General features: G+C 40.7%; 1 protein-coding gene across 1 annotated transcript in view; it reads right to left on the reverse strand.

Annotated features, from left to right (window-relative positions):
- ILRUN (inflammation and lipid regulator with UBA-like and NBR1-like domains) overlaps positions 1-10,673 on the reverse strand; it is an 18,057-nt gene that overhangs the window by 1,300 nt on the left and 6,084 nt on the right. The window contains exons 4-5 of the mRNA XM_029083873.1: positions 10,648-10,673; positions 8,107-8,435 (exon numbers count right to left, since the gene is read on the reverse strand). The exon at positions 10,648-10,673 is cut by the window's right edge and continues 47 nt beyond it. Of these exons, the coding sequence (XP_028939706.1) occupies positions 8,107-8,435; positions 10,648-10,673 (355 nt within the window). The remainder of the gene's footprint in view (positions 1-8,106; positions 8,436-10,647) is intronic.

Genomic DNA, 10,673 nt, shown 5'->3' on the forward strand with positions numbered 1-10,673 from the left:
TGGGCAAGAGATGTCCCAAGTCACAGGGATATAGAATTTGTCATAATGATGAAGGTACAAACCACAGACAAAAACCTCCTGTGAGATCCAGACACATACTCAGGTCAGAAGTGAGATGAGGAAGAAAAGCTCATCGTGTTTCATTGTCAAATTTGGAAGACCATTATGCAAATTATTATTATTTTAACACAATCCAGCTTCGTTCCAGCATGCTGATGAGTAAGACAGCCGAAAGCCCAATTAGCACAAAGCCATTCTCCACCTTTAAGTGAAGATCTGACTTCAGTTTCTACCATTTTGCCTTTAAAAAGGACAAATCTCAAAGGAAACACCCTTTCCTGCATGTTCTCCTACAGCTCTGCAACCACCTCGCTGCATGACCCAGAGAGCCATGAAGCAATGAGCCTTTAACATGATTCATATAAAGAAAGTATCAACTTTATTAGCTTAACTCCAGTTGCAGAGAGCCAAGTTCAAGACCTCTGTTGTATATCTACACTATAAAGGAACTGCAGAAAGAAGCCTGTAATCTTGCTACAGCTGGTGAGAAAAAGTTAATTCTTTAGGATATATCAAGTGGTAAAATACAAGACGATGGTAAAATGAAGCATCTATCAGCAGCTCTCAGAATTCAACCAAGAGAGGAGGATTAACAGATAATTAAACATCATGAGGACATCTCATGAGCTGTGTGGAAAGTATGGAAGACTAGAAACTTTTGGAAATGGCTGTTTGCAGACAGAAATACATGTAAGCGCTGGAAAAACAAACCAGGACTATGCTGCACTCCCAGTTTGTAAAGCAAGCTTTTCAAAAGAGAACACCCAGCAGATTCCAGCACAATAGTTCACCTCAGAAAGGAGAAGCTCCCAACCAAAATCAAGAGACCGAGATATTCAACATTTCCAAAAAATACAGTCACTGAAACAGGGGGAAGAGCAGAAGAGAAACATTAAAATGTGAATTGAACAACCCAAAGGACACAGAAGGAAAACAATGTTATAAGCAAGATCCTAAGCGGTCTCACCTCAAAGGGGTTAAGCTATTGTATTTACACTCTACAGAAGAAAAACAGGAATTGTTGCTGATTACCTGTACAGACACATTTGCCAGAATTGGCTTCATCTGTAATTACCTGCACACAAGGCTTTGTTTGCAGACACTGCCTGGCCAGCCCTCTCCAGAGCTGTTTAACCATCATCTGCTCCCTCTGCCGGGAGCTGCCGCCTGCACAGCAGAGCTGCCCTCGGACCCGTTATGTATTTTACAGTTTATGTCCCAGGCAAAAGCTTGTCGGTTTAATTTGTGCATGCTGTAAGCCAAGACATCTGCAACACCCCATGGCACCAAGGAATGAACAGTTACTCAGCACAGAGTCCAGAGTCTTCAGCTTAAGTCAGGCATGAGAACAGTTTGTTAAGTCTCTTTGTAGGCAGAGAGACCCCGTGAAGAGGCTATTAACCTTGTTTTCAGGGAAACCCTCTGGATCTTCAGATCCTGTTTTCTGTAGCATCTAATTTAAAGCTACACAATTATGCTAATCGTGTGTTAATAGAATTGAGCTCACCTCCAGAGTGTCACATTACTGAGCATATACAGCTCTGTACCACTTGCTACACTGCATTTAACAGGCTGACATCCCTAGGTGAGCTTTTCTCTCACAAGCAATTCCAAGAACAGTCCCAAAATCCGTGACCAAGGTTAGCTTCTTCTGAGACAGGGAATTTCACCAAGAAAAAGCCCCAAAACCTTTGCTTTTGGGATTGCCATTCTTCACTGCATTTCACTTACCCATGAGATTTATTAGTGTACCTGAGAACTTACAGAATTAAAATCCACTTGTTTAAGATCAAGCGTAGACTCAGTTTAACATCAGACCCTGAGCAAGAAACTCTTACTCCCCTTTGTGAAGTGAAAATACTTTCTTTCTTCCTCAGTAAGGTGCCAGCTCTCTGCAGACCAATTGTTTTCTCATCACATTTATTCAACATGCACAGTGTAATAGTGTATTGACACCTGAAAACTCCAGTTACTGCTGCAATGCAAATACCAAACGCCATTATACGACATTTTCAAGAGTAATTATCCCTCGTATGCAACATTTTACATCATAAACATGCAAAAATAATTCTGCATACAACTGCAGTTTTTCTGAGTTATTTCAACTGAAGAATTACTCACTATTTTTGGTGAATTCCCTTCTAGTCTCAAAATGAGATCACTGTCTTTATGAAAAGCTCAGCTGCAGCTTTGCAAATTTACTTTCAGTTCTTCCAGTATCTTCCACAGAAGTAACTGCTAACTCACTAGTGAAAGCACACTGGCTGGTCATACAGATAAGTGTGTGAGAACAGAGGCCCAGGCTCTACAGGAAAATTATGGGTATAAATTATCATTTGACTTCTGTATCTAGGGAACTGGGATGTTTTGGAAAGATAAAAGGCCTTTGTAAATACTGAGCTCTTTAAATGAAGGTACCTGTGCTAGAAATAAAATGAAGATTAAGTTAATCTTTCATAAACCATCACAACACAGGCTTTCAAATAGCTATCTTTATTTCACCTTTGTGACTGAGTCAAGATCAAGAAAAGGTACACTTCAAGAGAGACAGGAGTTTCTGATGCAACGGCTGCAAAGCAATACAGGAGTCTCCCAGTGTACACTGACAGTAGCATCAGACAACACAAGTCCCCGTTTCCTCGTCACCTCCTGGGCAGCTCCTAGTCAGTCCTTCTCCAAACTAGGCAGAGTTCTCTTGACTAACTAACATCAACTGAACACAAACAGAAGAACAAAGTATTGAGCTCTTTTTTTTATTATTATTTTTAAGAATTTTTTATTCCATGCATGCTGTGCAAACATGGCGTGGCAGTTAAAAGACCACCAGGAAATTAAGAACCTTCTCACAGCGCAGCCGCTCGTCGGGCTGGTTTAGATGCACAGAGCTGATGAAATACAGGAGGGCTCAGGTACACGATTAAGTTACCATGCAACAACTTAGCTCTTGTAACTTAATCAATGGCGTGCTTTTAGTCTGCAGAGATAAAAAAAGAACACAGGGAAAAAAAAAACCAACCCAACAACTCTGTTGGTTTGCAATGGAGAAAAGTGAAGCTAAAAATCAGATTATCTCACATTTCCCACAGTCCAAAAAGCACAAGGACTGTCGGTTTTCATGGATGAGCTAGCATGCAGCATCCAAACACATTAGTCTTTCACCAGATAAGCAAACCAGCTCATGCAACATCAGTTTAGCCTGCGGATGCTCTGCAGCAGCGTGGCTGTCGAAGAGTAGCTATAGTAGCTTGGAGTTCAACATTCTCCCACTTTGTTCTAAATTAATTTAAGCACGTGGTAACGAGCCCAGTTTGAAGCCTAGACACCACGATGGATGGAGTTTCTCTTTTACATGGATGGAAACATTTTTTTCAGCCTTATCCACAAACATAATTTGGTACCCAACTAGTTTCCAGTGAAAAAATTTCTGAAGTTTACAGAGGTACTCCAAAAATATGCAAATCTGAGTGCCCTGGTTTGGAAGAAGCACGCCTCTAAAAGCAGCAGCAACTTTTAAACTCAGAGAGGAGAAGCCAGTTAAAGGCTCTAAGGATAGAGAGAGGTTTGGTTTCCCCGTATGTATAGAAAGCTGCCAAGCAGCACAGATCAGAGTTCAGCTCCACACAGAATGAAATAAGATGGGGAGCATAAATACAGCAGGAAAAAAGGTGTTAAGATTTTAATTCTGTGAACTCCAAATATGCTTATATGGCACTGGACTTTTAAGAGTAGCATGAGTAATTAACAGAACAGATTAATACCAGACAAGCTGGAGGATGCCCTTTGCTATGGCGGTGACTATGAAAATTGTTCTGTACGGGCAAATCTTTGCAGAATCAGAACTTCTTTGTGCAGTTTTCTGCATTACACAGAAAGTACCAATTCCTCAATTCATATGGGCAACAGATTTAGATATATGGGGTTTATATATATATATATATAGGTGACAAGTACAAGCTGAGTGTCAGTATATGGCTATCCACTTCAGATCTTTTTTAGATATTTAAACCTGTACATTTCTTTCCTCAGTTAAGAAATTTAACTCTTAATTCCCCCGGCACTGTAAGTCCACATCTTGTGCTTTTAATGTAAAAGACTGTCACAAGAGAGCAGCAGTGACCTCGACAGTGTTGCTATGAGACAGGAGCAAGTAAATAGGAGGAAGCTATATTAGCCCCATCTCTCTCGAGAATACCGAGAGAAAGCGATTGCCAGAGAGGAGAGTAAAATACCCATGCATGGGTATATCTGGACTCTAGTGCAGCTCATCCCTATCCTGAGATAAGCATCCTATCCTGCATTGAAGCATATTTTTAACTCTAAGAACATGCAAAAAACTTCACTGGAAATATAGAACAACACCACACTTAAAGCGATGTCCTGACCACAGACCCTGATCTACAACCTTCCAACAGTTTATTTGATAAGGTGAGCAGGGTGGACCCAGGGTAGGCAGGAATATACTACAGCAGAAATAAAGATCACAATCAGTTTGTTTCAACCCTATCACAGGTTTCATCTTATCTGCTTACAGGGAATTCAGCATCTTTTGTTTGTTGTGTTTTGGTTTGTTTTCCCTAGGAAAGTTTGTTTCCTCAGCAGAGCATCTGAACCACATACTCTACACTGCTACACAAAAGCATTTTGAATGTTTCCACGTGTGAAACATGGATATACTTGTCTAATCCAGCAGCAGATGGCACATCAGTGTCACCAAGATCCTGACTCCAATGGGAAATTTTAGAGGACAAGTCACACCTGCTCCGTTGCACCAGAGGGAGAACTAATACAGACAAGGTCTGGCAACTTCTAGTATGTTTTATAGCTGCAGATGCCAGACACTGCTAGTTTTATCTCAAAGATTTCATGGTCTCATCCAACTGCATGACTGGGGTTCTCCACAATCTCTTGGCAGAGACAAAACCTCCACAGTGATCTGAGAAATATTTAAGGGCTTATATTACTTCTAAATTTGGGACACAGACCCTTCTGAACACCTTAACTAGACCTTACCCATCCTCTTTGCTGTATCTTACCAAACAGTGTGTTGAACATGACTAGAGATTCACTCCATTCTCTGGGTACATGAAAGCAGACAAAAATATTAGAGGCTTTGCCCAAGGTAAATAAAATCCAGGAATCCTAAGGTGCAACTACATAACCAACCCACTGTATTTTGTCTGCTCCTAGAACCTGAAATAAAGCCTTTCACATCGATATTAAATCCTAAGACAATAGCTCCAAATGTAGTAGTTTTCTTCCTCCCTCTCAAGCAGCAGAGTACAGGTCAAGTCCCCAGGGAAGATGGACCAGATACAGCTTTTCCCAACAGGTACTAGAACATCATCTGCTGATCAGGTGGTTTAATACTTCAGACATCACCTCCAATAAGTCTTTTACCACCAAGCAGTGTCCCCAGATGGGGATATTGCTGACACATTACCCCTTTTTAGGGGAAAAAAAAAAACCAAACCAAAACCCAAACTATAATAAAATCTTGTTTTCCTGATTGCAGGAAGAAGACATGCAATAGTGCTAGGCCTAAACCAGGGAAGGTGAGCATGTTCACCCAGAGATTTTAAACGAGACCATGTACCTAGAATGTCAAACATACTCAAACTCCTTCACTACAGAAACAGTATTGTACCAATAAGAATATTAATGTGGCAGAATGTCTCCTGCCCTGGACAGGAAGGGTGAGGCTGGAACAGGGCTCTGATCTTCAGACCTACCTTAATAACGGCCTCCAAAGGAAAAGCTAACTTGTTTTATTATATCACAAATAGAAATATCATAGTAGAGACAAAAACACCCTCAAAAAAATATCAATGAACTTCCACATACCCCATCCCATCTCCAAAAAGAACCATAAAGTTATCATCCCTTCTGAAACAAGCAAGAAACAGTATTTCTGCTTTTATCTCAGGTAATCCACCTCAAATCCACCCAAGAATATTCTGTAAATACAAAAAGAAAGAAAAAAACCAAAACCAACAACAACAACAAAAAAGGAAGAGAGGTCATTTACCTGACATCTGAAGTTAGACTGTAAATGGCTCACATCTCCTAAGAGTACTGATGGTGAACTTTGGGTTACTAGCTAAACCAGCTTATTTAAATTTAGTGAAATCCTCTCTGGTAGTTCTTCACTTTCCTTTTTGGCTTTTCTTTTCCACAGTACAGCTGACCTTTGCTATGGCCTCTGCACCTCCAGTAGGTATCAGTTCCTCAAAGCATCTGCTCCTCAGCCAAGTGAGGCTGTTGGTACATTTACCTCCTGGTGCCCACACCACTCTCCTCTCACTAGGAAGGGTAAGGATATATACTACAGGGTGAGACTTAGTGAAAACTGAAGGCCACGTTCCTGCCAAAACCCCACATCCAGAATTTCTACGCAGGAGCTTTCTCAGAAGTGCATCTATTAGGAGTTCCACCCCTATTCACTTGCAAGTACAAATCAACTATGAAGCAATTGCCAAGCTCTGCACTCAGAAAACAGGCAAAGGTGAAAAAAAAGTCACCTCCAGCCTAAAGCTGACCACCAAAAGTAGAATTGAGTTTTCCCACCTAAATTAAACTTAGTATTTTAGCTATGAAAGGCTTAGGTAAGCCCACTATCTCCCCAAAGCTGTACTTAGTAATTGATTTCTATTTTCCATCTGATACACAGAGCTGTTTCCAGTCTTTGCTGGGATATGTCTAACAGCCAGCCACAGAGCAGGACTCCACACCTGAAACACCTGAGATAAAAGTTAATACAGAGAAGCTGTCTCAGTATATAGACAGCCTCTGCAGTCAGACAACAGCCTGTCTCTTCAGAGAGCACCACTACCCACTGAGGAACCACTACAAGGCAGCGACTTTCAGGCTAATTCAGGTTGTATTTGAACTGCCAGGTGAAAGGCTTTATTTTTTAATCATTTCCTAAGCCATCCATTTCACTTGTAGTGAGCGAGAATCTTGAAGCAGGAGCCAATACAGCTGATAGCAATTGATGTTTGGGGTGCAAAACACAAAGAGGGTGATTGATAGTCTGTCAAACAGTTAATCCCGCACATGCCATCAGTAAAAAATAAAATAAGATAAAATAAATGCATAGCCCTGGTGCAAAGTAAGTCACTAAAATATGATCCACTGGTAGAAGACAGGCAGTTCATCCAGTTAGGAACTAAAGTGCTGTAGGTGAACTAACATTAGGGCTTTATTAAGTCATTCAGCAACCAAGTGTTATTGTCCTACACAGCCTGCTTGAAGTACAGTAAAGCATTTTTAAAGGATTTTTAAAAAAATCAAACTAGTTTGACATACGACAGTACACACCTACAAATACTGGCTGCATTAACAGGTGGATTCTGAATTGTAAATAATCCTGCAATTTATTTTTCACACACAAGCAAATAAAAACAGTCAAAATATCACTCAGACTCATATAGCATCCACCAAGCAAGCTTTTGAGAGAGATTTAAAGTAAAGATAGTTTAAAAGTCACCTACAATTATAAACAAGACAAGGACACAGACAGGAACAGTCCTTTGATTGACTGTTCCCAACAGGTAGCTTCTGGGATCAAAATGTTGAGCTCTGTAGTCTCCCCACACCAGCTAAAAAGAAGTTATCTGGTTAATCTTAGGTTGGGGGGGGGGGGGGGGTGGGGGGGGGGGTGGGGGTGTGGTTGTTTTTTCTCTTTTCAAAATTATGTAAAACTCAGGAGCACATCTAGAGAGATATTTTGACTTATTTGCACACGCAACTGGAGCAGGTTCCAGCCACTAATAGTTACAGCACCCAGACAAGATTATATAAATTTTAAGAAGGACTTGAAGCAAAAAAAAAAAAAACCAAAAAGGTGGATCTGGTAGAGTCTATCAGAGACAAAAGTATTTTAATATAACATGAGGAGGTGGCAGAGTCAGACAGTCAAATTCAAAACCTTCCTTAGCAGGTCTGGCAGAAGCAGAAGGGAAGGGCTTTGCAGTTTGTAACGAAGAACTATGACATACATCACAGTCTCATCACCTACCCATTCTCCTGTTCTCCCAGGGCACCTACCTTACTGTATGTCACTACCGACAAGTTGTTCGAGTGACTGCTGGGGGAGAGATTTACAGAGTTTTGTGACAGTCCATTCTGATCTTGTTCGATTTGGTCAGGAGCAGGCCCCCATGTGTTTTTGCTGATTGTGCCTAGCTCGGAACCCCCAGGGTCTTTTAGGTTGTTTTCATCTGGTTGCCTGTTCTTCTGTGGAGAGGCGAATGGGTTAAAGTTTCCTTCTACCTTGCGATGTGGTTGCGTGTTGAATTCTGTTTCAAAGGATGACAGCTGCTGTGTTACACCTAGAAGTCCTCCAACTTCCACGCTGAGGATCACCCAGATGACATCTGTGGAAAAAAAAAAAAGAAAAGACACTCAGGTTGTCACTAGATGGAGTTTATAAAGAAGCAGCAAGGAGAAAAACAACATGAATTCCATCCTTTGCAACAGCAAGAAAAAAGACTGATTGTTTAAAATACATTTTTATGAAGTATCAGAAGTACTGGTTTAACACTAAATTAGTGTTCAACCCTTCAGGAAAATCAGGCAAGTTTTACTCCATGCTGAACTTATATGAACCAGGTAAGAACATATAAAAAACAAATTGACATGACAATTTGAAGCTCCATACTCCAGATTACCAATAGGATGCACTGAAAAAAAGAAAACCTTAAGTGACTTTATCCAAGGCTGTGCAGTGAGACTGAAATGAGGAGCCAGGAGATATCACTGCCAACCTTCTATGCCAATAGTAAAGAAAATGCAATGGTTTTTTATTCAGCTTTGAAAGGTTTGACTATTAAACAACAAAAGGGTGACTTCAAAGGTAATAAGTTTATGACAGTTCACTGCAAAATATCTCCATTCCAGTTCCAAAACACTCAGAGTAGGTCGATAAGATACCCAGGCTTGGTAGACTATTACATGAATTCACAAACTAGTGCTTAGAACAAGAAACATATTTACAGTTCTTACCTAATGCATGTCTGTTCCTTGTACATAGATAATATTATTTTACTTACCATTTCATTTACACTTCATGCAAACATTATGTCCTATTTACATAAATACATTTCTTGGTATGTATCCAGATTCAGTTCTATTTTTTTTCCCCTCACCTCTCCATTAAATGTGCTCCAGTTTTGTTTTGCTGCACAGAGAGGGGGAATTAAACAGAACAGCAGCAATACCTTATCTCATCAGATCTAATAACAGCACCTCATGTCACATGTAATTGTTTCCAGGTTTTTTGAAGTTAAGCATTAACCTACAAGGGGCTCTTTCATGCTGACACTGCTGGCCTGGGGGAGGAGACAGCAGGTACTTTTGCTGTTTGGTTTTACCACCATGACTTCTCCAGCAGCATTAATTCACAGATGCTCTCCTGCCAGTCACTCCCCAGCTTTAACAGGACTGGGCTCATTAGTTTGCATTTTATGACCCAATTAAAAACAGTGGGATTTTTACTTTACCAAAATACCACTTGTTTAAGGACCCCCAGCACCCTGCCAGGGCTGTAACCCCTTTTAGATACCATTATTATAGATATCATTAAACCATTAGGGCTCCACAACAGCCCAGGTCACTGATAACCCCCCCCTCACTTTCCCCCTCAAAGCTCAGTAGCCAAAGGGATTTTAATTTGTAGATTGTTTTCTTTCAAAATGTGCAACTTCAGGAAGTTTAGTAAGATCTTCAACTGTCAGCAGCTGGAAAAACCCAGGCTTTATAAACACAAAGGCTTGTGGCAGGCAAGGCCAAGCAGAACAGGCCTTTCAACCTGTGCAGAGGAATTGATGCCCTTTCTTCAGGGACAAGTGACATCCACTTTTGAGACCAAAACGTCGTACGTTTACTGACAATTCTGCCAAAAACCTTGTACTTCTGAGCAAAGAGTTATTTTTGACTCTGAGTGCTAACAGCTCTCAAACTCCTGTAACTTGGGATACTCCCAACTGCCAAAACAGACACAAAGATGTTCTCAGTATAAACTAAAGCTGGCTAAAAATGACTGAAAGACTCCAAATGAAAGATGATGTTGGTGGCTCAGGCTGAAGCACCAGGCAAAATATCAAAAAATAGGTTTTAAACAGAGAAAAATGGTTCACAGTAGATGCACCAAGTTACATTATTAAAACCTGGGCCTTAACTGAACTTCTCCGATGAGGTTTTCACTGCTTAAATAAATTTTATGCCCATATGTAGTTCAAAATATTCAGCACAGGGAAACTGGGAAAGAATTCTGACAAAGACCAACTGGGAAAAAAAAGTCTGCAGGAGAACTGTGCCAGTTTCTTTGTTTTTCAAAGCTTTCTGTAATCTGCCCTTTGTCCCAGTGTTTAGAAAACAGTTCTTTGCTGACCAAGACAACAAAGCAGCTCACTTCATGTTTTTTCTTTTCTATTTTCTATATTTAGTCTCAGAGCTGCCAGACCTCTACCTTCACCCTTCAGTTATCAGGAGAATGTCTTCAAGAGGCCACTAGTTGAGTGTCCATGTTGTCTGGGGTGGGAATGTCACAAAGAAGAGCCCTGAAGTGCTGGAAAATGGTTCACTCACCTCCGTAATAGAGTCCCGTGGCAGTG

This window comes from Antrostomus carolinensis, unplaced genomic scaffold (genome assembly GCF_000700745.2).
Source record: "Antrostomus carolinensis isolate BGI_N321 unplaced genomic scaffold, ASM70074v2 scaffold3422, whole genome shotgun sequence".
Taxonomy (NCBI): domain Eukaryota; kingdom Metazoa; phylum Chordata; class Aves; order Caprimulgiformes; family Caprimulgidae; genus Antrostomus; species Antrostomus carolinensis.